Source organism: Oncorhynchus mykiss, chromosome 5 (genome assembly GCF_057628025.1).
Source record: "Oncorhynchus mykiss isolate SJ-2025 chromosome 5, ASM5762802v1, whole genome shotgun sequence".
Classification (NCBI taxonomy): Eukaryota; Metazoa; Chordata; class Actinopteri; order Salmoniformes; family Salmonidae; genus Oncorhynchus; species Oncorhynchus mykiss.
This window is the reverse complement of record NC_143026.1, coordinates 41,645,496-41,671,984: the sequence shown is the minus strand read 5'-3', so window position 1 is coordinate 41,671,984 and position 26,489 is coordinate 41,645,496. Positions and strand designations below refer to the sequence as shown.

Sequence of the window (26,489 nt, the reverse complement as noted above, 5' to 3'; positions counted from 1 at the left end):
GTTTGGTTTGATTAATCCAAATTGGAGACTTTTGGTTCCAACCGGCGTGTCTTTGTGAGACGCAGAGTAGGTGAACGGATGATCTCCGCATGTGTGGTTCCCACAGTAAAGCATGGAGGAGGAGTTGTGATTGTGTGGGGGTGCTTTGCTGGTGACACTGTCTATGATTTATTTAGAATTCAAGGCACACTTAACCAGCATGGCTACCACAGCATTCTACAGCGATATGCCATCCCATCTGGTTGTCCTTAGTGGGGCTATCATTTGTTTTTCAACAGGACAATGACCCAAAGCAAACTAACCAGCCAACATGTGCTCAACATATGTGGGAACTTCTTCAAGACTGTTGGAAAGTGCTTCCGGTGACGCAACTTAGGAAATGGCTGCCTAGTTATTTGTACTGCACATCGGTTGGGTATTTCCCTCCCCTAAATTCAAGTATTTACCATGAGCATTATAATAACTTACTGGCCTTCTGCCCCTGAACAAGGCTGTTAACCTACTGTTCCTAGGCTGTCATTGAAAATAAGAATTTGTTCTTAACTGACTTGCCTAGTTAAATAAAGGTAAAATAAATAAAAATGTATTGAGTGCAAAGTAACTACAATAGCAGCAGGAGTAGCATCATCAGTCAAATATATTGCAGCAGTTTTCATGGTGAGTTAGGTGTCATGCAATGATTAAAGTGGCAGTCCATGTTCACTGTGACATGGCAGGCCATGACAAGGATCTGTTTTTAGTGCTTTGACAATGCGAGTTTGCTGTCCTCAGACCAATCCATTGTCGAGGGTCCAGGATCCAAGTTGTCTGGTGAAAGGCTGATTCTCACTTTTTGTTCAATTTGAAGGTATACTTTATCCAATTAACCTTTTTTCCCTCTGTGTTCAGATAATCTATAATGGCTACTACTGAGAATGCAGAGACGTGTTCACCAGAAAACAAAGGAGGCCATCATGGGAGTGCTGACCCAGACACAAAGTGCCCAAAGAAAGTCCAGTATTGTGGCGGTAAGAACTACTGGGCATTTTCCAAAATGGCACCCTATTCCCTATTCTTCACGGACCTCCCGGTCGCGGCCGGTTGCGACAGAGCCTGGGCGCGAACCCAGAGTCTCTCGTGGCACAGCTGGCGCTGCAGTATAGCGCCCTTAACCACTGGGGAGGCCCAATGGGACCCTATTCTAGTGATCTATGCATGCTCATGGCCAATTCCTAAAACATTGATTTGTGGTATCACATGATTGTCAAGGTCTAACACCTCTGTTGTTGGTTTTCCAGTGTGCTCCTTGCCAACAGAGTACTGTGAGTACATGCCTGAGCCATCCAAATGCAGGCAGTGGCTGGAGAAGAACTTCCCAGGTGTGTTTGCCAGGATGAGTGTAGTTGAGTTTCATCAGACAGTGGGTAACCCACCTCTACCATTCGTTCTATTATCCAACGTGAAATTACTGGAGAAGTAACAGGATGATCTTCGTTCGAGACTATCCGAGCAACGGACATTAAACTGTAATATCTTATGTTTCACCAAATCGTGGTTAAACGACAACACGGATAATATACAATTGGCTGGGTTTTCTGTGCATCGACAGGACAGAACAGCTATATCTGGTAAGACAAGGGGTGGGGGTGTGTCTATTTTTTAAAATTATTTTTAAATATTTTTGCATTTTCCAATTAAGAACATTCAAAACAAAAGTGAAAAGATATTAGACAACGATAGGACAAAGTGACAGTAACAGACGAGCTTAACATAAAAAAATAAAAAAATAAAATATTATATATAAACATACAATAAGAAAAATATAATAACGAGTCATTGGATCACCTGCCGTAGGCTACATATTATACATTATGTGTGAAACATTATGTGAGGATTATATAGAGATTCAATCAATGAGATGTGGGGGGAGATTCTCCATATAGTCAATAAAAGGTTGCCAAATTCTGCAAAATGTCTTTAACTTATTCCTCAAGCAGTAAGTGATTTTCTCCAAAGGGATACAACTAATAACTTCCTCCCTGCCGCAACTGGCAGGGAGGAATCCAGTTTCCATTTCAAGGCAATGCATTTCTTGGCAATCGCTAGCAATATTTCTTTTAGCTTTATAGTATGGCTTTGCCTAAGATTGGTGTTAGTAAAGTTACCCAGTAGACAGACCTCCGGGTCTAAAGGGAATGCAACCCCGTGAATTGAGGATATGGTATCGCACACCCCCTGCCAGAAACCGTGTAGTTTTGAACACTGCCAAGTGGAATGGAGGAATGTTCCTTCATCTGAGGCACATCTAAAACATAGGGAGGAGATATCTGGGTTGAACTTGTGCAGTCTAGATGGGGTGATATAGAGCTGATGGAGGAAATTAAACTGGATCAGTATGTATCTGGAGTTCAATGTGGATGTAACACCATCCCTGCATAGGTCACTCCATAGATCCTCATCAAGATCAATACCCAGATCTTTTCCCCATCTAAGTCGGGGTTTATCTAGCCCAGGCAGTGTTAGTCCTGACATAAGAGCATCGTATACACGGGAAATGGTCTTGAACAGTGGTTGGTCTGCGTGGCAGAGTTGTTCAATAGGTGACATCTTAGGTAGGTTCCATTGTCCCTTGAGCGTCACGCTAATAAAGTTTCGTAGTTGTAGGTAGCTAAAGAGGTCCCTGTTAGGCAAGTGGTATTTCTGTTTCAGCTGATCAAAAGACATAAGAACTCCCTCCTTGTAACAATGTTCCAGAAGAGTGATCCCCTTATCAGACCATGGTCTAAAGTTACTATTCTGGAAAAACATAGGGATCAATCTATTGTTCCATAGAGAGGTTTTAGGGGAAAGGAATCTCTCTCGTCTGAACAGCTCATGCAGTTTGCACCATGCCAGGACAGAATGTATGATTAAAGGGTTGTCTGTGATGGTTTTTATAGATTTTCTCTCCCATTTGTAAAACAATTCTGCCCCAGTGTCATCATTTATCTCAAGCTCTTCAATGTTCAACCATGAGGGAGAGGGACCATTGTCAAACCTCTGAGCCAGAAACCTAGACTGTGCAGCCCAGTAGTACATTCTAAAATTGGGGAGGTTTAAGCCCCCTTGACTGTAGTCAAGGGTCAGTTTATCCAGGCCAACCCTAGGGGTTTTGCCGTGCCAGATAAACCGTCTGGTCAGCTTGTTGAGAGAGGAAAAAAATGCTGCGGGAACAGGGATAGGGAGAGATTGAAACAGATATAGAAATCTGGGCAGGACATTCATTTAAATTACATTGATTCTACCCAGTAGAGTGAGAGGTAAGTCCATCCATTTACAGTGCCTTGCGAAAGTATTCGGCCCCCTTGAACTTTGCGACCTTTTACCACATTTCAGGCTTCAAACATAAAGATATAAAACTGTATTTTTTTGTGAAGAATCAACAACAAGTGGGACACAATCATGAAGTGGAACGACATTTATTGGATATTTCAAACTTTTTTAACAAATCAAAAACTGAAAAATTGGGCGTGCAAAATTATTCAGCCCCCTTAAGTTAATACTTTGTAGCGCCACCTTTTGCTGCGATTACAGCTGTAAATCGCTTGGGGTATGTCTCTATCAGTTTTGCACATCGAGAGACTGAATTTTTCCCCCATTCCTCCTTGCAAAACAGCTCGAGCTCAGTGAGGTTGGATGGAGAGCATTTGTGAACGGCAGTTTTCAGTTCTTTCCACAGATTCTCGATTGGATTCAGGTCTGGACTTTGACTTGGCCATTCTAACACCTGGATATGTTTATTTTTGAACCATTCCATTGTAGATTTTGCTTTATGTTTTGGATCATTGTCTTGTTGGAAGACAAATCTCCGTCCCAGTCTCAGGTCTTTTGCAGACTCCATCAGGTTTTCTTCCAGAATGGTCCTGTATTTGGCTCCATCCATCTTCCCATCAATTTTAACCATCTTCCCTGTCCCTGCTGAAGAAAAGCAGGCCCAAACCATTTTGCTGCCACCACCATGTTTGACAGTGGGGATGGTGTGTTCAGCTGTGTTGCTTTTACGCCAAACATAACGTTTTGCATTGTTGCCAAAAAGTTCAATTTTGGTTTCATCTGACCAGAGCACCTTCTTCCACATGTTTGGTGTCTCCCAGGTGGCTTGTGGCAAACTTTAAACAACACTTTTTATGGATATCTTTAAGAAATGGCTTTCTTGCCACTCTTCCATAAAGGCCAGATTTGTGCAATATACGACTGATTGTTGTCCTATGGACAGAGTCTCCCACCTCAGCTGTAGATCTCTGCAGTTCATCCAGAGTGATCATGGGCCTCTTGGCTGCATCTCTGATCAGTCTTCTCCTTGTATGAGCTGAAAGTTTAGAGGGACAGCTAGGTCTTGCTAGATTTGCAGTGGTCTGATACTCCTTCCATTTCAATATTATCGCTTGCACAGTGCTCCTTGGGATGTTTAAAGCTTGGGAAATCTTTTTGTATCCAAATCCGTCTTTAAACTTCTTCACAACAGTATCTCGGACCTGCCTGGTGTGTTCCTTGTTCTTCATGATGCTCTCTACGCTTTTAACGGACCTCTGAGACTATCACAGTGCAGGTGCATTTATACGGAGACTTGATTACACACAGGTGGATTGTATTTATCATCATTAGTCCTTTAGGTCAACATTGGATCATTCAGAGATCCTCACTGAACTTCTGGAGAGAGTTTGCTGCACTGAAAGTAAAGGGGCTGAATAATTTTGCACGCCCAATTTTTCAGTTTTTGATTTGTTAAAAAAGTTTGAAATATCCAATAAATGTCGTTCCACTTCATGATTGTGTCCCACTTGTTGTTGATTCTTCACAAAAAAATACAGTTTTATATCTTTATGTTTGAAGCCTGAAATGTGGCAAAAGGTCGCAAAGTTCAAGGGGGCCGAATACTTTCGCAAGGCACTGTACAAAGGTCAACCTCCACCTTTTGCAACAAACTGGCCAGATTGAGTTTATAGAGGTTGTTGGGATGTGTCTATTTGTCAATAACAGCTGGTGCGCGAAGTCTATTGCTCGCTTGAGGTAGAATACCTCATGATAAGCTGTAGACCACTCTATCTACCGAGAGTTTATATTTTTCATAGCCATCTATTTACCACCACAAGCTGATGCCTGCACTAAGACCGCACTCAACGAGATGTATAAGGACATAAGCAAACAAGAAAATGCTCATCCAGAAGCAGTGCTCCTAGTGGCCAGGAACTTTAATGCAGGGAAACTTAAATCCATTTTACCTCATTTCTTCCAGCATGTTCCATTTGGAACCAGAGGGGGGAAAAACTAGGTACCTTTACTGCAGACACAGAGACGCGTACAAAGCTCTCTCTCCATTTGGCAAATCTGATCATAATTATATTCTCCTGCTTACAAGCAAAAACTAAAGCCATAGTCCATAGTCCTTGTGCCCAAGAATGCGAAGGTCACCTAACTAAATGACTACCGCTGTACCACTCATGTCGGTAGTGCTTTGAAATGCTCGTCATGGCTCACATCAACACCATCCCGGAAACCCAAGACCCAATTCGTATACCGCCCTAACAGATCCACAGATGACTCAATCGCATTCCACACTGCCCTTTCCCACCTGGACAAAATGAACACCTATGTGGGGGATGGTAGGGGACGCCATGTGCGACTGACGTGTTTTCCGTTTGCTCCCGTGGTATTCTTAAAGTTTATGTGAATTCTGCAGCAAAACCGTATTTATTTTCAAATATTAATTTGGTGATCCCTTTCTGTAAAAACCAAGACTACTTTGCTTCCGAATGTCAGCATGTCGACCAAACATAAGGCCAAGAACATGACTTTGAGAAAACCCGGCCTACAAGACCCGCTCTCATCACCGCCCTCTCCTGAGTCTGAGGGCCCGGGGACGCACACTTTACCCGGGGGCGCGGCTTGGCCTGGCGGCGCTGAAATGAACATTCTCGAGGCCATCAAACTACTACGCTCTGAAATAGTTGAAATGAAAACATAAGTGGTTGCTACGATTGAGGCCAGAATACAGGAGGTTTCTGATACTAAGGGACGATACGTCATAGTAACCGGTGAACTGTTTTCTACCCCTCTTGTTTTGGCTAATGTTTATGCTCCCAATTGGGATGACACAAGTTTCATTTCTTCCTTTCTGTCTGCTATTCCCAATTTAGATTCTCATTTGTTGATTTTAGGGGGGGATTTCAACTGTAAAATGTCCCCAGTTCTTGACAAGTCCTCACAAACAAATACAGGCCCATCTAAATGTGCCCTACTTATTCAATCCTTTCTTCAGAAATATGCTATGTTTGAGGCCTGGCGTTTCCTACATCCTACAGATAGACAGTATTCCTTTTATTCTCATGTTCATCAAACATAATCCCAGATTGATTACTTCTTTTTGGACAAAAAACTTCTGCCTAACCTTCGGCAGTGTACTTACGAGAGTATTGTTATCTCTGACCATTCACCATTAGTGCTTGAACTAGAGTTTCCCCAGCGACCTCCTAGGTGTTATCAATGGCGTCTCAACCCCATTTTACTCTCAGATAAGGAGTTTGTCAATTTCATTTCTTCTGAAATTACCTTATTCCTAGAAACTAATTCAACACCAGGTATGTCCTGCTCTACCATATGGGAGTCTCTCAAAGCATACCTACGTGGCCAAATTATTTCTTATACAGCCAACCAAAACAGAGTTCGCTCCCAGCGACTTCGGGACCTGAGCGAGTCCATAGCCACATTGGATGAGAAGTATGCTACGGATCCTTCCTCTGATCTGCATAAAGAGCGCCAACTACTCCAATCTGAATTTGATGAGCTTTCTACCAGGCAAGCTGAACAGTTACTCTTGCGAGCTCGATACAAAGTCTATGAACAAGGCGACAAGGCCAGTAAACTCCTTGCACATCAGATCCGTAAATCTGAGGCCTCACGTTTAATCCCACAAATAAGGACCCCGTCTGGTGCCACCACAGTTATACATAAAGAGATCAATGATCAATTTAAACAATTTTACTCTGCGCTATACACCTCTGAATCCCCTCAAGACCCTTCGCTGATTGACTCCTTCTTTAATGGCTTGAATATGCCTTCAATTGAAACAGACTCCCATGACTGTCTAGAAGAAGAATTTACGCTTGAGGAGATTGCAACAGCAGTGTCCGCAATGAAAAGTGGTAAATCACCGGGTCCGGACGGTTTTCCAACCGAATTTTACAGGACGTTTTCTGGTCTGCTTTGCCCATTCTTGTCCCGACTATTTGCAGAGTGCCTCAATACTTCAAAGCTGCCGCCTAGTCTTTATCAGGCTTCAATTTCATTACTACTAAAGACAAAGACCCCCTGGAATGTGGATCCTATCGCCCAATCTCGCTTTTAAACTGTGATTACAAAATCCTAGCTAAGCTTTTAGCCATCCGTATGGAAGGCTTGCTGCACCAAGTAATACACTCTGACCAGACTGGCTTTGTGAGAAATAGGCATTTATTTTTCAATATTAGGCGCCTTATGAATATACTGTACTCCCCAGCGTCGGAGGACCCGGAGGTGGTGGTCTCACTTGATGCCGAAAAAGCGTTTGACCGCGTTGAGTGGGATTACCTAACAGCTGTCCTTTATAGATTTGGCTTTGGCCCCAAATTCATTGCGTGGATAAAGATTCTTTATTTTTCCCCCATGGCTTCGGTACGGACCAATAACTTGTCCTCTGACTAGTTTCCCTTGCACCGCGGATCCAGACAGGGTTGCCCACTCTCCCCCTTGTTGTTTGCTTTGGCAATCGAGCCTCTCGCCATTGCACTACGCTCTAATGATGCCATTCAAGGCATAATCAGGGCGGGCTGGGAGCAGAAAGTCTCGCTATATACTGACGACCTCCTTTTGTTTATCTCCAACCCCGATACCTCATTGCCACGTGCCCTATCTGTTCTTAAAAAGTTTGGATCAATCTCAGGGTACAAGCTGAATCTAGGCAAGAGTGAGCTCTTTCCGGTAAACAAGGCTGCTTTAAAGTGCTCTTTCACAAGTTCTCAGTTTAGGATTGTCCGGGAACAATTCACTTACTTGGGAGTAAAAGTGACAAGGAAATATTCAAATTTGTTTCAGGAAAACGTTGTTGCTCTAGCAGACAGATTGAAGCAATCTTTTACTTTTTGGAATTTGCTTCCCCTTTCTCTTATCGGAAGGATTAATGTCATAAAAATGAATGTGTTGCCCAAATTTTTATATTTATTTCAATGTTTACCCATTTTTATTCCAAAATCTTTTTTTATTTCACTGGATCAAACATTCATGCATTTTATTTGGGATGGCAAGGTACCACGGATTGGTAGAAAACATTTACAGAAGCCTAGGTCATTGGGGGGTTTAGCTTTACCAAATTTTCAGACATACTACTGGGCTGCAAATTTCAGAGCCGTTCTGTACTGGCTGCAGACTGATCCTACTGGCCCTAGACCACTCTGGGCCCAGATGGAGTCTGAATCGTGTAAACTTGCAGCACTTTCTTCTGTGCTGTGCTCGTCTCTCCCAGTGTCCCTAGGCAAAAGGTGTGCCAACCCAATTGTAAAGCAGTCTCTTAAAATTTGGAATCAGTTCCGTTTAGCCTTTAGCCTCCGAGGCTTTTCTCTATCAGGCCCAATCAATCAGAACATTTTATTTCCTCCATCTTTGAATGGTGGGGCTTTTGGCATTTGGCACTCACTAGGCCTTTCCTCGCTAGCCCAATTATTCTTTGATGATACATTTGCCACTTTTTCTCAGCTGCAGGAAAAGTTCAATCTCCCCCAATCCCACTTTTTCCGCTATCTCCAGACTAGAAACTTTGTCAGGGCTAACACACCTGGATTTCCCAATAGGCCTGCGAATACTGCTATAGAGAGCATCTTGGAGCTGAACAAGCTTCCTAGAGGTGCAATTTCAGATGTATATGCAATCATTCATGACCTACAGAACCCTTCTCTGGTGCCTTTAAAGACTCGATGGGAAAAAGATTTGGGGGAGGAACTTGGGGAAGACGCCTGGGAATCTGTGCTGCGCAGGGTACACTCGTCCTCTTTTAACACTAGACACAGCCTCATTCAAGTTTGGGGGCCAAACTTGGAAGAATATTCTCTGATTTTGATCCTACCTGTGTCAGATGTAAGGTGGAACCAGCCACACTGTTGCATATGTTTTGGGGCTGTCATAAACTGTCAGGTTTCTGGGAATTAATATTTAAATGTTTCTCTGATAAATATGACACTGTTATAGATCCGTCTCCCCTTACAGCCCTTTTTGGAGTACTGCCCATGGGTACCCCCCTATCAAGAATCCAGTCGGACACTGTTGCTTATACAACTCTTTTAGCTAGACGGCTAATACTACAGAACTGGAAGATGGCAGCTCCCCCATCTTATAAATATTGGGTGAGGGATGTGTTGTGCTCTCTGAAACTAGAAAAAATTCAATTCAATTCACGTGGGAACCCCAAACTGTTTGATGAGGCTTGGGCTCCATTCCGGTCTTACTTTAAACAGTCCATCCTCTGATGGCATTCCAATTAATACTAAAATAAGTCTGTGACTTAAGGGTTGGAGGAGCTTCTCTCTGTGTTTTTGCTGGGGGGGTATTAAGGTCCATGTGCTTATTGATTGTGGTCCGCAGATGCCTTGTTCATCTTGCCCAGGCAGAGACTGAAGTGTTAGCTTGTTTTTCCCAGTTATTTTTTACATTTTGTTCACGCCTACATGAATAATCATTTAATTTTTTTATTTTAAAGCATTGTAAACTTTTTTTTTGTCCAGTGGATGGTCGGTCTGTGGCCATGACTCTCTGTGAGTGGTTGCATTTCTCCACCCTTATCCCTTGACTGCTTACAGGAACAATGGTGAGGTGTTTGCTCTGTCCCTGTACTATAGATTGCCCTTTAACCTCTGTAGCCTTCTGCCTGGTGTGTTTAACTTGTCTAAAGTATGGTATCTTTAAAGCTATTTTTTTATTTGTATTTTTTTCTAGTTGAGTATATTATTTATATTGCTTTGTCTTGTCTGTGTGTGTGTATGTTCAAAACTTAATAAACAGAGTTTAAAAAAAATTAAAAAATGAACACCTATGTGATAATGCTGTTCATTGACAACAGCTCAATGTTCAACACCACAGTGCCCACAAAGCTCATCACTAAGAAAGGACCATGGGACTAAAATCCTCCCTCTGCAACTGGATCCTGGACTTCCTGACGGGCCGCCCCCAGGTGGTAAGGGTAGACAACAACACATGTCACGCTGATACTCAACACACGGGGAGCCATCAGGGGTGCGTGCTTAGTCCCATCCTGTACTCCCAGTTCAAGCACGACTCCAACACCATCATTAAGTTTGCTGAGGACACAACAGTGGTAGGCCTGATAACCGCCAACGATGATACAGCCTATAGGGAGGAGGTCAGAGACCTGGCAGTGGCGTGCCAGGACAACAACCTCTCCCTCAACATGAGCAAGACAAAGGAGCTGATCATGGACTACAGGAAAAGGAGTGCCGAACACGCCACATTCACATCAACAGGGCTGTAGAGGAGCAGGTTGAGAGCTTCAAATTCTTTGGTGTCCACATCACCAACAAACTCATGGTCCAAACACACCAAGACAATCATGAAGAGGGCACGACAACACCTTTTCCCCCTCAGGAGCCTGAAAAGATTTGGCATGAGTCCCCAGATCCTCAAAGTTCTACACCTGCACCATTGAAAGGTGGTTGCATCACTGCCTGGTATGGCAACTGCTAGGCATCTGACTGTAAGATGCTACAGAGGGTAGTGTGTACGGTCCAATACATCACTGGGGCCAAGCCTCCTGCCATCCAGGACCTATATACTAGGCAGTCAGAGGAAGACCCAGTCACCCAGGTCATAGACTGTTCTCTCTGCTACCGCACGGCATGCGGTACTGGAGCGCCAAGTCTAGGTCCAAAAGGCATCTCAACAGCTTCTACCCCCAGGCCGTAAGACCCCAGTGTTTTTACGCTGCTGCTACTCGCATTTATTATCTATGCATAGTCACTACCCCTACCTACAAATTACCTCAACTAACCTGTACCCCTGCACATTGAGATACCGGTACCCACTTTTATATAGCCGCGTTATTTTATTGTTACTCTTTGTGTTTTTTACTTCAGTTTATTTACTAAATATTTTCATAACTCCATTTCTTGAACTGCATTGTTGGTTAATATTTCACGTTAAGGTCTACACCTCTTGTATTCTGCACCTGTGACAAATAACATTGTTATATGATTTGCTCTATTCCAGACTAAATCACTGGGGTTCATTGGTTGAATCAGGTCTTAGTGCAGTAGTAGAACAAGCACTTGCAACTGCTAGGGGGTGTCTGAGGACTGGCATTGGAGAACCCTGTTGTAACCCGTCTGTGCTGACTCTGTCTAGGTGGCAGAGGACAGATCAAACAGAAAAAGAAGACTGTCCCTCAGAAAATAACGATAGCTAAAATCCCCCGTGCCAAGAAGAAATATGTCACCCGAGTCTGTGGAATGAACACCTTTGGTAAGACTGACTGTCACATCCTGTTACTGTAAACACCTTGTTAAAGACATGGACAGACCCGTAACCTTGTTGTTTTTCTTGCTTGTGACTGTGAACTTCCTCCCTGCAGACATTGACCTTAAAGAGGCTCAGAGATTCTTTGCCCAGAAGTTCTCCTGCGGCGCCTCGGTGACGGCGGAGGATGAAATCATCATTCAGGGAGATTTTACAGATGACATCATCGATGTCATTCAGGAAAAGTGGCCTGAGGTAAGACGGCTGTGTTTACTCTGCAACGCCACATAGATGGCTGAAAAAAGATAGTTACAGGAAATAGACGAGTAGTCTGTGTGTACCTGAATGAGATACAGTGGGGCAAAAAAGTATTCAGTCAGCCACCAATTGTACAGGTTCTCCCACTTAAAAAGATGAGAGAGGCCTGTAATTTTCATCATAGGTACACTTCAACTATGACAGACAAAATGAGAAAAAAAATCCAGAAAAACACATTGTAGGATTTTTAATGAATTTATTTGCAAATTATGATGGAAAATAAGTGTTTGGTTAATAACAAAAGTTTATCTAAATACTTTGTTATATACCCTTTGTTGGCAAAGACAGAGGTCAAACGTTTTCTGTAAGTCTTCACAAGGTTTTCACACACTGTTGCTGGTATTTTGGCCCATTCCTCCATGCAGATCTCCTCTAGAGCAGTGATGTTTTGGGGCTGTTGCTGGGCAACCCGGACTTTCAACTCCCTCCAAAGATTTTCTATGGGGTTGAGATCTGGAGACTGGCTAGGCCACTCCAGGACCTTGAAATGCTTCTTACGAAGCCACTCCTTCGTTGCCCGGGCGGTGTGTTTGGGATCATTGTCATGCTGAAAGACCCAGCCACGTTTAATCTTCAATGCCCTTGCTGATGGAAGGAGGTTCTCACTCAAAATCTCACGATACATGGCCCCATTCATTCTTTCCTTCACACGGATCAGTCGTCCTGGTCCCTTTCCAGAAAAACAGCCCCAAAGCATGATGTTTCCACCCCCATGCTTCACATTAGGTATGGTGTTCTTTGGATGCAACTCAGCATTCTTTGTCCTCCAAACACGACGATTTGAGTTTTTACCAAAAACTTCTATTTTGGTTTCATCTGACCATATGACATTCTCCCAATCTTCTTCTGGATCATCCAAATGCTCTCTATCAAACTTCAGACGGGCCTGGACATGTACCGGCTTAAGCAGGGGGACACGTCTGACACTGCAGGATTTGAGTCTCTGGCGGCGTAGTGTGTTACTGATGGTAGGCTTTTGTTACTTTGGTCCCAGCTCTCTGCAGGTCATTCACTAGGTCCCCCCGTGTGGTTCTGGGATTTTTGCTCACCGTTCTTGTGATCATTTTGACCCCACGGGGTGAGATCTTGCGTGGAGCCACAGATAGAGGGAGATTATCAGTGGTCTTGTATGTCTTCCATTTCCTAATAATTGCCCCCACAGTTGATTTCTTCAAACCAAGCTGCTTACCTATTGCAGATTCAGTCTTCCTGGCCTGGTGTAGGTCTACAATTTTGTTTCTGGTGTCCTTTGACAGCTCTTTGGTCGTGGCCATAGTTGAGTTTGGAGTGTGACTGTTTGAGGTTGTGGACAGGTGTCTTTTATACTGAAAACAAGTTCAAACAGGTGCCATTAATACAGGTAACGAGTGGAGGACAGAGGAGCCTCTTAAAGAAGAAGTTACAGGTCTGTGAGAGATAGAAATCTTGCTTGTTTGTAGGTGACCAAATACTTATTTTCCACCATAATTTGCAAATAAATTAATTAAAAATCCTACAATGTGATTTTCTGGATTTTTTTTCTCATTTTGCCTGTCATAGTTGAAATGTACCTGTGATTAAAATTACAGGCCTCTCTCATCTTTTTTAAGTGGGAGAACTTGCACAATTGGTGGCTGACTAAATACTTTTTTGCCCCACTATATATATTACACACACTAACCATCTGTCTTTCCATTGTAGGTGGATGACGACAGCATTGAAGATCTTGGAGAAGTCAAGAAGTGAAGACCTGAAAATGGATGCAACATGTAACAACAACCTGGCCAAATGTACACATTAACATTAAAAAGGAATCGTTTTATATCTATTATTATTTACTGTATAGAAACTGTGGACTTGGCCACTCCCTTTTGGCATTTTTCAGTTCTTTTCAGTTCTCAGTTCTTATAGTCTGTGGGAAAGGGACGGGGCCAATGGAACACAGTGACATGCTTGGAAATATGTATTATGGTGATATTATTATAGGAAATTGGGCTGCACATAATCAGGTAGTTAACATTTTCTGAAAGGATTTGAAATCACATCTACCAGGATCTATTTGTCTAACTTTTGGATAAGGCTCACTGGCATCTCAGGATGTAAAAGATGGCAGGTGTTTCCCTCAAACCAGCGACTCTCCTAGCACAATGATAAAGAATAGATAAGAGTCCGAGATGACCTCCCTTTAAAACTGCTTCGTTAGGCACATTTTCTTCCAATTTGTGCCTCCTGAACCACACCAGGTGTCGTGACCTTTAAGTTAACTGTATTCTGGAAACCCTTGCGCTCCCTTATGTACCCACGAGTATGATCTTTTCACCAGCATAATAGTTTTATAATGACCCCTGTTGGGGTAGGTTCCTTGTTCCGTGTCAATCATTGGCTTATTGGTGAAATCAGCAGTCAGACTATCTTCTTTAAATAAACCAAACCTTTATTAATGCAATTGCAGAGAGAAGTTAACAATGGAAGCACAGCATGCATGTTTCACAGTAAGTTCTGCAACCAACCAAAGGGTGCAGCTAATTATATACTTTGATCACTTCCCTGATGGTGTGATCATCTACTTCAGTGTATATGTGCAGCAATAAGCTGAGGTAACCTAGGACAGTAGCTTCTCTGAATTCATAAGCATTGACCACTTTTCACAAGATAAAAATGTCAAAACCAGACACTTGTTACTTCCCTTTATCTAGTTTCGGTCTGACTCACACCCAGCCTGCAGGCACACTTGCTAGGCCTTAATCGCAAAGATGAAACTAGATAGCTTGTGCAAAGTATAGTGTCAGAGTTCAGACACATAGCAACAGTACAATAGTGAGACAAGCATATGAATCTTAAGGCCCCCTTAATCAATAATGGGGAGGGTCTTTGGGACCCTACACCCCATAATCCCTGGGCTGTTGGTGTACTCACTCAGAGCCATCTGCCTACAGATCTCCATAAGAGATAACACACTGCACACCCACACACTCTCTCCACATTGTTGGCACCGGAAGATCGTTTGCATCACCGCAAACAATAAAATCCCTGATTAAATGCAGGAGGTGCCTAGACAACACTATCAATATTGACTATTTTCAGAGAGGAGCAAAGCAGCACACAGACGGTCTCTCCTGTTAAAAGCGTATTGTTTGACCCATGGCAAACTTCACTACTACAGAAGATGACTGCTGCGCCTTTGAGTCTCCCATCCTGGACCATGTCCTGCCTCCCATCCTGGTGCTGGAGTTCATGTTTGGGCTGATGGGGAATGTTGTGGCTCTGTGGATGTTTATTTTCCACATGGACACCTGGAAGCCCAACTCTGTCTACCTCACACAGCTGGCCGTTGCCGACTCCATAGTCCTGTTCTGTCTTCCATTCAGAGCCGACTACTACCGACGCGGCAAGCACTGGATCCATGGTGATGTCATGTGCCGGATTATGCTGTTCATGTTGACGGCCAACCGCGGTGCTGGCATCTTCTTCCTCACTGCAGTGGCTGTCGACCGTTACCTCAAGATCGTTCACCCCATGAACAAAATCAACCGGATGGGCCTGAATTATGCTCTGTGGGTGTCCCTGGGCCTGTGGGGGATGATCATCGCTGCAACCGGGTACCTGCTGACCAACAAACACTTATTCTACCGCAACAACCAGACACAGTGCGAGAGCTTCAACATCTGCATGGGCTTCAGCCCGCTGTCTACGTGGCACAACACCTTATACGTGACCCAGTTCTTCTTGCCCACCGCCATTGTCACCTTCTGCACGGTCTGCATCACCTGGCAGCTGAAGAACAAGACGATCGACACCGGGGGGAAGATCAAACGTGCGCTGCAGTTTGTCATGGCCGTGGCACTCATCTTCATAATTTGCTTCTTCCCCAGTACAGTGTCTCGGATCGCTGTGTGGATCCTCAAGGTCTGGTACAACGAGTGCCATTATTTCAAAGAGGCCAGTTTGGCGTTCTACACCTCTGTGTGTTTCACCTACTTCAACAGCGTGCTGAACCCCATCGTGTACTACTTCTCCAGCTCTGCCTTCAGTGGGAACTTCCAGAAGCTGTTCAACAGACTGCTGGGGAGGAAAGAGGAGGAGGTACCGCCAGCCTCGCCTGAGACTGGGACCGAGATCAGCAGTGCAAATACAGTGTCAGGGAGGAGTAGTAACTTCCAATCACAGGTCCAGGGTGAGGGCCTATACTCGCAAAGCGTCTCAGACTTATTCATTGTGATGTAAAATACAAAACTGATCCTAGATCAGCACTCCTAGGCTTACTCTGAGACGCTTTTATGAAAAGGTACCCAGGAGAACAAAATATCTGACTGTGTGATTTTTCTTCTTCTACTCTAGTGGAATATGGTGTGTTCTAAAGAATATTAACCAGATGTGAAGGAAGTCAAGGAAGGTGGAGATAGTTGTCTGTTAGATACGAATTTTAACATTTTTATGTTATGTTGATGTTCTATAGCTAAAAGTAGAAATTCATTAATTGGTTCGCTCAATTAAGAATTTGTTTGCAGTATAACAGTGGAATCTTTAATGTAATATTTCATATTTACAATACTTTGTCTTTGAGTTTAGTGTATTTGCTGGTGATTCAAGTAAATTCCTTGTGAACTAGAAAAGTACATTTCCTAAAGAAAATGTGTGTGCTTGCTAGCTTGTCTTAAAGTATTTTTGGTTGTGAAATAAGTTATAATTGTGATAGTGACTACAGTAGCAATGATATTGACTGGTTATAGTTGAAAAAGTAGGCAGATTTGATTATTTGATAGAATAGGATAGCCTGAACATGTGAAGTTGGTTCGGTGTCTCTAGCTTGAACAGTTCAAGAGTTACTATTAGTGTTGGTGGTTATTTTATACTAATGTTAGTTGTTTCAATGTTTGTAGCTGAAATTGTTAAAAAGCAGTAGCTTTTAAATTGTCTACCACTGTGTTCTTATGGTTGGCATTGAATACATGAAGTGTTATGCTAATTTATGCAAATCAAAATAGTTCATAAAGGGTTATAGGAAATTTGATGTTAGGATAGCCTGCATGTTTTAAAGCTGTTGTAGCTTCATTGGTTTAGGAGCAGGACCGTTTTGAATAGCTACCACTGTATTACTATGTTTCTCATTCAAAACCATGTTAATTTATGCATATTTTTTATTGTTATAGTTCAAAAAGTATAGATAGGTGGAAAGATTGTTTTGATTGATAACATGAGAAAGTTAATTTAGGGTCTCTAGCTTTAACAGAAAGTTAATTTAGTGTCTCTAGCTTTAACAGTTCAAGAGTAAATATTACTGTTGGTGGGTTATGTTATGATAATGAAAAATTATTTAAATAGTTATAACGTATAAAGTAAAAATTGTTTAGTTGTTTCAATGTTTGTAGCTGAAATGGTGAAAGAGCAGTAGCATTTAAAATGTCTACCACTGTGTTGTTGTTTGACTTTAAAAACATTACAGTTTATGCAAATGTATGCAAATTAAAATAAATTATATTTGATAAAAGTTTTAGAGAGCAGTTCTTCCACTGTCGGGAGAAATGGTAATGCATATTAAGATGGTTTCTGTGGAGGTTAAATTGCTAAAAGGTTAATGGTTTTTGACATTTTTTGTGCTCTTTGAAACCAGCAACTGACGGTAAAAACACACTTCTCAACAGAAGTGGAAACAACAATGTTTAGTTATGCCAATACCGCAGTTGGTGGGAGGATGGAGAATGTTCAGACAGACGAGAGAAAGAGAGGATGCTTCGCAGGTGACGTCACAGTCTGGCGCTGGGAAGGGCAGGCTGCTCGAGAAAACTAGCTAGGCAGGGTAGCTCTGTGAAATCAGCGTCTTTTAGCGGCATTAAGCGGCATTAACAGGTCTAAAAACGTTTCAAAATAAAAGTATTCCGTTTACTTGAACACAATACCTCACTGTATATTTTGGTTGAGCAGCTAGCAAATCAAATTGTATTTGTTACATGCTTTGTAAACAACAGGTGTGAACTAACCGTGAAATGCTTTCTAATGGGCCCTTCCCAACAATGCAGAGAGAAAGAAAATAGAGCAATATTAGAAAAGTAAAACACGTAATAATAAAAACACAATGAGTAATGAATGATAACTTGGCTATTCAAAAGGGGTACCAGTACCGAGTGGATGTGCGGGGGTATGAGGTAATTGAGGTAGATATGTACATATATCTAGGAATAAAGTGACAGATAGTAGACAGTAGCAGCAGCTTGTGTGATGACACCTTAGCCAAATACATTTACACTCAGTTTTTCACAGTTACTGACATTTAATCCTAGTTAAAAGTCCTTGTCTTAGGTCAGTTAGGATCACCACTTTATTTTAAGAATGTGAAATGTCAGAATAATAGTAGAGAGAATTATTTATTTCAGCTTTTATTTCTTTCATCACATTCCCAGTGGGTCAGAAGTTGCCTTTAAATGGTTTAACTTGGGTCAAACGTTTTGGGTAGCCTTCCACAAGCTTCCCACAATAAGTTGGGTGAATTTTGGCCCATTCCTCCTGACAGAGCTGGTGTCACTGAGTCAGGTTTGTAGGCCTCCTTGCTTGCACATACCTTGACTTTGTTGTCCTTAGGCCATTTTGCCACAACTTTGGAAGTATAATTGGGGTCATTGTCCATTTGGAAGACCCATTTGCGACCAAGCTTTAACTTCCTGACTGATGTCTGGAAATGTTGCTCCAATATATCCACATAAGTTTCCTCCCTCATGAAGCCATCTATTTTGTGAAGTGCACCAGTCGCTCCTGCAGCAAAGCACCCCCTCAACATGATGCTGCCACCCACGTGCTTCACGGTTGGGATGGTGTTCTTCGGCTTCCAAGCCTCCCCCTTTTTCCTCCAAACATAACGATGGGCATTATGGCCAAACAGTTCTATTTTTGTTTCATCAGACCACAGGACATATCTCCCAAAAGTACGATCTTTGTGCCCATGTGCAGTTGCAAACTGTAGTCTGGCTTTTTCTGGCGGTTTTGGAGCAGTGGCTTCTTCCTTGCTGAGCGGCCTTTCAGGTTAAGTCTATATAGGACTAATTTTACTGTGGATATAGATACTTTTGTACCTGTTTCCTCCAGAATCTTCACAAGGTCCTGTTGTCCTGGGATTGATTTGTACTTTTCGCAACAAAGTACGTTCATCTCTAGGAGACAGAACGTGTCTCCTTCCTAGCAGTATGACGGCTGTGTGGTCCCATGGTGTTTATACTTGCGTACTATTGTTTGTACAGATGAACGTGGTACCTTCAGGCATTTGGAAATTGCTCCCGTGGATGAACCAGACTTGTGGAGGTCAACAATTTGTGTTCTGAGGTATTGGCTGATTTCTTTTGTTTTTCCAATGATGTCAATCAAAGAGGCACTGAGTTTGAAGGTATGCCTTGAAATACATCCACAGGTACACCTCCAATTCACTCAAATTATGTTAATTAGCCGATCAGAAGCTTCTAAAGCCATGACATAATTTTCTGGAATTTTCCAAGCTGTTTAAAGGCACAGTCAATTTAGTGTATGTAAACTTCTGACCCACTGGAATTGTGAAACGTGACTCATAAGTGAAATAATTTGTCTGTAAACAATTGTTGGAAGAATTACTTGTGTCATTCACAAAGTAGATGTCCTAACCGACTAGACAAAACTATAATTTGTTAACAATTAATTTGTGGAGTGGTTGAAAAACGAGTTTTAATGACTCCAACCTAAGTGTATGGTAACTTCCGACTTCAACTTTATAAGTTTCTTGAATTTTCTGTCACAGGTGCCTTTTCTTTATCTGGATAGACACTTGTGGTTTCTAGCTAACAATATACCAATCAAAGCAATGGAGCTTATAGCGAAGAAAAACCTTGTGGTAAAAAATACATTCATATTGGGGCAACAGGGGGAGCAAGTTTGCAAAAGGCTATCATATCATGCAATTATACCATTTCTAAAGTGGTCATATATACACAGTACCAGTCAAAAGTTTGGACACACCTACTCATCCAAGCCATTTTCTTTATTTTTGCTATTTTCTACATTGTAGGTATAATAGTGAAGACATCAACACTTTGAAATAACACATGGAATCATGTAGTAATCAAAAAAGTGGTAAACAAATCAAAATAAATGTCATATTTTTACATTCTTCAAAGTAGCCACCTTTTGCCTTGATGACAGCTTCGCAGACTCTTGGCATTCTCTCAACCAGCTTCAGGAGGTAGTCACCTAGAATGCATTTCAAATAACAGGTGTTCCTTGTTAAAAATGTATTTGTGGAATTTCTTTCCTTCTTAATGCATTTGAGCCAATCAAGTTGTGACAAGGTAGGAGGGGTACACAGAAGATAGCCCTATCTGGTAAAAGACCAAGTCAATATTACGGCAAGAACAGCTCAAATAAGCTAAGAGAAACGACAGTCCACCATTACTTTAAGACATGAAGGTCAGTCAATACGGAAAATCTAAAAAACTTTGAACGTTTCTTCAAGTGAAGTCGCAAAAACCATCAAGCACCATGATGAAACTGGCTCTCATGAGGACCGCTACAGGAAAGGAAGAACCTTGCAGACAATAAGTTAATTAGTGTTACCAGCCTCAGAAATCGACAATTAACTGCACCTCAGACTGTAGCCCAAATAAATGCTGCACGGAGTTCAAGTAACAGACACATCTCAACATCAACTGTTGAGAGGAGACTGCGTGAATCAGGCCTTCGAATTGCAAACTTCGAAACCACCTCTAAAGGACACCAATGAGAAGAAGAGACTTGCTTGGCCAAGAAATATGAGCAATGGACATTAGACCTGTGGAAATCTGTCGTTTGGTTTGATGAATCCAAATTTGAGACTTTTGGTTCCAACCGGTGTGTCTTTGTGAGACGCAGAGTAGGTGAACGGATGATCTCCGCATGTGTGGTTCCCACAGTAAAGCATGGAGGAGGAGGTGTGATGGCGTGAGGGTGCTTTTCTGGTGACACTGTCTATGATTTATTTAGAATTCAAGGCACACTTAACCTGCATGGCTACCACAGCATTCTACAGCGATACGCCATCCCATCTGTGTCACGTCCTGACCGTAGTTCCTTTTTTATGTCTCTATTTTGGTTTGGTCAGGGCGTGAGTTGGGGTGGGCATTCTATGTGTTTTTCTATGTTTTCTAATTCTAGGTGTTTGGCCTGGCATGGTTCCCAATCAGAGGCAGCTGTCAATCGTTGTATCTGATTGAGAACCATACCTAGGTAGCCTTTTCCCACCTGTGTTTTGTGGGTAATTATTTTTTCCTTTTGTGTTTGTGTGCACCTCGGTTGCGTCACGGTCTTTGCTGTTTACCTGTTTGTTTTTTGGGTTATTTCGGATCCACTTTCATTAAAAGATGTGGAACTACATGCCCGCTACGCCTTGGTTGATTTATGACAGGGAGTTTGAGGATAGCGAGCGTGACAATCTGGTTGTGCTTAGTGGGACTATCATTTGTTTTTCAACAGGACAATGACCCAAAGCAAACTAACCAGCCAACATGTGCTCAGCATATGTGGGAACTTCTTCAAGACGGTTGGATAAGCATTCCTCATGAAGCTGGTTGAGAGAATGCCAAGAGTGTGCAAAGCTGTCATCAAGGCAAAGGGTGGCTACTTTGAAGAATCTAAAATATATTTTAATTTGTTTACCACTTTTTTGATTACTACATGATTCCATACGTGTTATTTCAAAGTTGTGATGTCTTCACTATTATTCTACAATTTAGAAAGTAGCAAAAAGAAAGAAAATCCCTTGAATGAGTAGGTGTGCCCAAAGCTCTGGTGGATGTTCCTGCAATCAGCATGCCAATTGCATGTTCCCTCAAAATTTGAGACATCTGTGTTATTGTGTTGTGTGACAAAAACGGCACATTTTTATGTCTGGAGGAAATGTCTGGAGGAAACCTGGCACCATCCCTACGGTGAAGCATGGTGGTGGCAATATCATGCTGTGAGGATGTTTTTCAGCAGCAGGGACTAGGAGACTAGTCAGGATCGAGGAAAAGATTAACGGAGAAAAGTACAGAGAGATCCTCTATGAAAACCTGCTCCAGAGTGCTCAGGACCTCAGACTGGGGTGAAGGTTCACCTTCCAACAGGACAACGACCCTAAGCACACAGCCAAGAAAAGCAGGAGTGGATTCGGGACAAGTTTCTGAATGTCCTTGAGTGTTCCAGCCTTGAACCCGATCAAACATATCTGGAGAGACCTGAAAATAGCTGTGCAGCAATGCTCCCCATCCAACCTGACAGAGCTTGAGCGGATCTGCAGAGAAGAATGGGAGAATCTCCCCAAATACAGGTGTACCAAGCTTGTAGCGTCATACCCAAGAAGACTCGAAGCTGTAATTTCTGTAAAACCTGTTTTTGATTTGTCATTATTTGATATTGTATGTAGATTGATGAAATAAACCATTTAATCAATTTTAGAATAAGGCTGTAACATAACAAAATGTGGAAAAAGTGAATGCACTGTATATATACATTTTAATACAGACTAGCTCAAAAATAAGTGAAAATTGACAAATTATCCTATGTCTTATGATACTTTTCTGGTAAAGAAAAGTGGAGGTGTAAAACTTTGCACACCCCCATTTTTATTTGCTCCATGGCTCAGGCAGACAAGTGGACACAAGTGTCACGCCCTGACCTTAGAGAGCCTTTTTTATTCTCTATTTGGTTAGGTCAGGGTGTGATTTGGGTGGGCAAATCTGTGTCCTATTTCTTTGTTGGCCGGGTATGGTTCCCAATCAGAGGCAGCTGTCTATCATTGTCTCTGATTGGGGATCATACTTAGGGAGCCTGTTTCCACCTGAGTTTGTGGGATCTTGATTTTGTACAGTTACTATTTAGCCTGCAGAACGTTATGTTAATTTGTCTTTTGTGTGTGTGTGTGTGTGTGTGTGTGTGTGTGTGTGTGTGTGTGTGTGTGTGTGTGTGTGTGTGTGTGTGTGTGTGTGTGTGTGTGTGTGTGTGTGTGTTTTTGTTGGTGTTCATCTAAAGAAAGAAAGAAAGAAAGAAAGAAAGAAAGAAAGAAAGAAAGAAAGAAAGATGGAAAGATGTACCAAGCTGCGCCTTGGTCTCATTCCAACAACGGACGTAACAACAAGGCTGTTTGGCTCAGAAATATGAATAACTTTGCAGCTGTTTCTGATTAATAAATAATTCCATGCTGGTGGGTGGTAACATTAAAATAAAACCCAGCCCTAAAACAAAAGGTAAACTGAAAAGAATGTGTATTTCATATCATAGGAAAAGACACTGCATTCACACAGATTTGCAGGAAGTAGGCAGTTTGGATATATCACTATATATCACAAATATATCATACGTTTACTTTGACTAAAACAATGGCTTATTTACTTAAATCATTGGGCAACATGAGTAAACCTGGCCATCGTCTTTCTACTAGAAAAAGTGCATTTCTACTGGAGTGGGCGTTCCAACAATATTGTTTGTGATTTTAAATGCAGTTAATAAGTAAAACCATTTTCAGGGGAACTTTTATTTTGGAAATTAGCCCTATGATCACCTGGCCTTAATGCCGCTATGTTCACAATGCTAGGCCGTTCTTATATACATCAGTGTGCTGGGCAGGGTTTGGGAATTAACGGGCGTACTGTTGCAGTTATTTTAATCGCTTCGATCAAAACAGTGATTTATCGACTACACTTCAGGTAAGCAATATTTGTTTTATATATACCACTCATATCCCCATTTGTTTTTCTTTTTATTCAAGGGAAAGCTACCTAGATAGCTAGTCACTATCTGAAATTCCGACAGGGAGGGACAGCAGGGAATGAAGGCATCGGGAATTACACCCACTGGTCCAAAGCAGAAATGCGTAGCGGGTTAGGTAGCTAGCTGGTTATTATCTCTAATTACGTTCTTATTCTCTAATACAATTACATAAGTGGATGAGAACGTATCACGTCCTTTCAATAAAGCTAAACTGTTCAAGTTGCTGCGAGTCAGTTTAATTGATTTTGCCAGAGCTCAGCTAGACAAGCAAGCTTCACATTCAGACCAGGATCTGTCATTACTCCCGTTCTAACCAGCTGGTTAGCCAGCAGCAACTAACCAGCTAATAGAAAACTATTAGAAGTATCCTTTATGCTATATCAGTCAAGAGCCATATAGCTTGATAGCTTCCAGCCATGAAGACTGGTTTACTAATCGTATTATGGAAGCCAGGGATGTGGAGAGAAATTCATCTACTTGGAGAGACTGACTCGTGTAAAGGTGAGCTCAGCAAAGGCAAGCTGTATTTATCCTCAGTAAAGCTGTCCTGTAACGGATGCTTTAGTCAGCTAGCTAGATATTTGACGAGCAATAATAGCAACCATTCCTTAATCCTCAGTCATTACTTGAACCGGTCTTAGACAACTATACTATTTATGGTCATCAGCAAGATTCGCTTAAAAGCAACAGGTAACTTGGCATCGTTTCTATATTAATGTGTTATAATACGTTTATTACGATCTGGAAAGAGTCGTTTTTACAGAGAGTTATTAGCAGCCAGAGACAGCATCATGCTCGCATTGTTGTGGTCTGACACCCCGAGGGGGAGGAGCGTCCCTGGGTACGTCACCACGCATCTGGCAAGGCCTTCTTTTTTACCTGGCTGGCTCCAGATCAGACTGGCCTTGTTGTTCGACCTGCATTTTGATATTAGGACTTGAATTTAGAAATTAATTGAATTTTTTTGGGCCAGTTCAAAAGACCCGGTAGACCTAGACTTTGTGATAATATTCAGAAAGTACCCATGGCAATTCTGTCCCTAGAGTCTCCCGCTGTTCCCTTATTCTACCATCCATGGCCATGTAATACTGACTGGGTAATAATTAATGAATAATGTGGCCCCATTAAGTGCACCGTCACTCCTTTCACACCCTCTTCACACACAGTCACACACCCGCCACAGTCATAGCTGATGTGTGATGAGTGTTCTGGCACCAAATGAGTGCTGTTCATTAGAAGATGGATGGATAACTTGATAATAAAAGTTGATGCACCTTTTTTTACTTTGGCAAGGGTTTACCCACCTTTTGCGGAAAAAGGCCTAGAAAGTACAAGGTTACTTTGTTCATCGCGAACGACGATCAGTTTACCCTCCATTTTTCTAAAACCTCTACACCACTGGTCGAACTCGTGTTGAGCTGCGTCCAAAAATTCACACCATTCCTATCGTGTGTCCCCGCCCATAGGGAAGACAACGAACAAGTAGCTAATGTTTCCCAGCTACACCCTGACTGGATGAGGGATGGGGCGGGAGTATCTCTACATAGAGGATGGCTGTTCTTCTCTGCTCTTTTTATGACCATTTAGTCATGTAATTCTGGAGCTCTTAGTCACTAGTCAGGCCTGGCCAGAAACAAGCACCAGTCTTGAATTATAATGGAGTTATAATGATGCTGTGTCCTGTGTGTGTGTACACTGTACGTGTGAAGTGCTGCTGGGTGGGTTTGGAATGTCTTGACTTCCTGTCAACTGTGTATTTGGCCCTAAACTGACTTGCTGCTTCCTAGCTAGAGGCCAGGGGCCTCTCATTTTCTTCCTCTCACTCTCTCTCTCTCTTTCTCTCTCTCTCTCTCTCTCTCTCTCTCTCTCTCACCCCCTCACCCCCTCTCTTTCTCTCACCCTCTTTCTTTCTGTCTCTTGTTCTCTTTCTCTCTCACCTCTCACCCTCTGTCTGTCTGTCTGTCTGTCTGTCTTTCTTTCTTTCTCTCTATACTACTTCATGATGAATTACAAGTCATTTTTGTGAACTTAATGGACTACAAATGAAATCTATTAAGAAGTATTCCGTGCCTTGTGTCTCTCAGGCCTCGGCCTCAAGGTGGGGCAGAACAAAGTAGGTGGTGGGGCAGGAAGGCCTAGCCCCCCCATCCTGACAAGAGGCCAGCACCACCTTCTGCTCCAGTAGCCCATAGCCTCTTGAGGAGCAAGCAGGGACCATGAGCACAGGCAAACCCAGTGGAATCAAGCCTCCCAGCAAGATAAGCAGGCCAACTGGATTACCAACACGCACCTCCCCTTCCTCTAGTAAGAATCAGCCGCAGGGCTCATTGTGTGTGTGTGTGTGTGTATTTTTGTGTGTGTGTGTGTGTTGTTGCTGCTACTGCTGATGATGATTGTTTTTCCAGCTGCTCCAAAGCCTGTTCCTCCTGAGAAGTCTCCCACCCAGGATGGAGAAATGGACTACCAGGTGGGGGAGAAGGTGTGGGTCAACGGCAACAAGCCAGGATATGTCCACTTCCTGGGGGGAACGCAGTTTGCCCCAGGCCAGTGGGCTGGCATCGTCCTGGATGAGGCCATCGGAAAGAATGACGGGTCGGTGGCGGGGGTCCAGTACTTCCAGTGCGAGGATGGCAGAGGAATATTCACACGCCCCTCCAAGCTGACCAAGACGGCTATGCCAGAGATGGAGGCCAACTGTGGGCAGTCTAACCCTGGCGAGACAGGGGCAAACTCCCCTACCGCTGCTGTTGCTGGGGCTGCTAATACCACTGGTAACAGCACCAAGACACCGCTGAGCAGAACCATGACGGGCAGTGGGTCAGTGTCCAACCTCTCTGAGACAGACTCAGCCAAGAAGACCAGAAGAGAATTGAGACTGGGAGACCGCGTGCTGGTGAGTTTGTGTGTGTGTGTGTGTGTGTGTTTGTGTGCGCGTGTGTGTGTGT

At 42.7% G+C, this 26,489-nt stretch overlaps 3 protein-coding genes across 6 annotated transcripts in view; all 3 read left to right on the top strand.

Annotated features, from left to right (window-relative positions):
- Positions 1-883: 883 nt before the first annotated feature.
- LOC110522944 (density-regulated protein-like) lies at positions 884-14,525 on the top strand. Its single transcript, XM_036979044.2, has 5 exons — positions 884-1,007; positions 1,278-1,403; positions 11,389-11,517; positions 11,627-11,766; positions 13,510-14,525. Exons 1-5 carry the CDS (start codon positions 899-901, stop codon positions 13,552-13,554), a joined length of 549 nt encoding a protein of 182 aa, XP_036834939.1. The 5' UTR covers positions 884-898; the 3' UTR covers positions 13,555-14,525.
- A 360-nt stretch (positions 14,526-14,885) lies between these two features.
- LOC110523841 (hydroxycarboxylic acid receptor 2-like) lies at positions 14,886-17,168 on the top strand. The gene has a single exon (XM_021602898.3). The coding sequence runs from the start codon at positions 14,950-14,952 to the stop codon at positions 16,030-16,032; it is 1,083 nt and encodes a 360-aa protein (XP_021458573.3). The 5' UTR covers positions 14,886-14,949; the 3' UTR covers positions 16,033-17,168.
- A 6,178-nt stretch (positions 17,169-23,346) lies between these two features.
- Positions 23,347-26,489, top strand: part of LOC110523839 (CAP-GLY domain containing linker protein 1b) — a 37,635-nt gene continuing 34,492 nt past the window's right edge. For all 4 annotated transcript variants that reach the window (XM_090234844.1, XM_036977528.2, XM_036977529.2 and 1 more), the window contains exons 1-3: positions 23,347-23,480; positions 25,629-25,848; positions 25,950-26,437. In XM_090234844.1, coding sequence (XP_090090970.1) covers positions 25,761-25,848; positions 25,950-26,437 — 576 coding nt within the window. In that variant the 5' untranslated portion in view covers positions 23,347-23,480; positions 25,629-25,760. The remainder of the gene's footprint in view (positions 23,481-25,628; positions 25,849-25,949; positions 26,438-26,489) is intronic.

What these genes read in the sequence shown, in the direction of transcription:
- LOC110522944 (XM_036979044.2), top strand. Translation starts at nt 899, where the DNA reads ATGGCTACTACTGAGAATGCAGAGACGTGTTCACCAGAAAACAAAGGA. An exon ending in GAAAGTCCAGTATTGTGGCG is followed by an intron (nt 1,008 to 1,277) that starts GTAAGAACTACT and finishes TTGGTTTTCCAG; the next exon opens with TGTGCTCCTTGCCAACAGAG. An exon ending in CTGTGGAATGAACACCTTTG is followed by an intron (nt 11,518 to 11,626) that starts GTAAGACTGACT and finishes TCCTCCCTGCAG; the next exon opens with ACATTGACCTTAAAGAGGCT.
- LOC110523841 (XM_021602898.3), top strand. Translation starts at nt 14,950, where the DNA reads ATGGCAAACTTCACTACTACAGAAGATGACTGCTGCGCCTTTGAGTCT.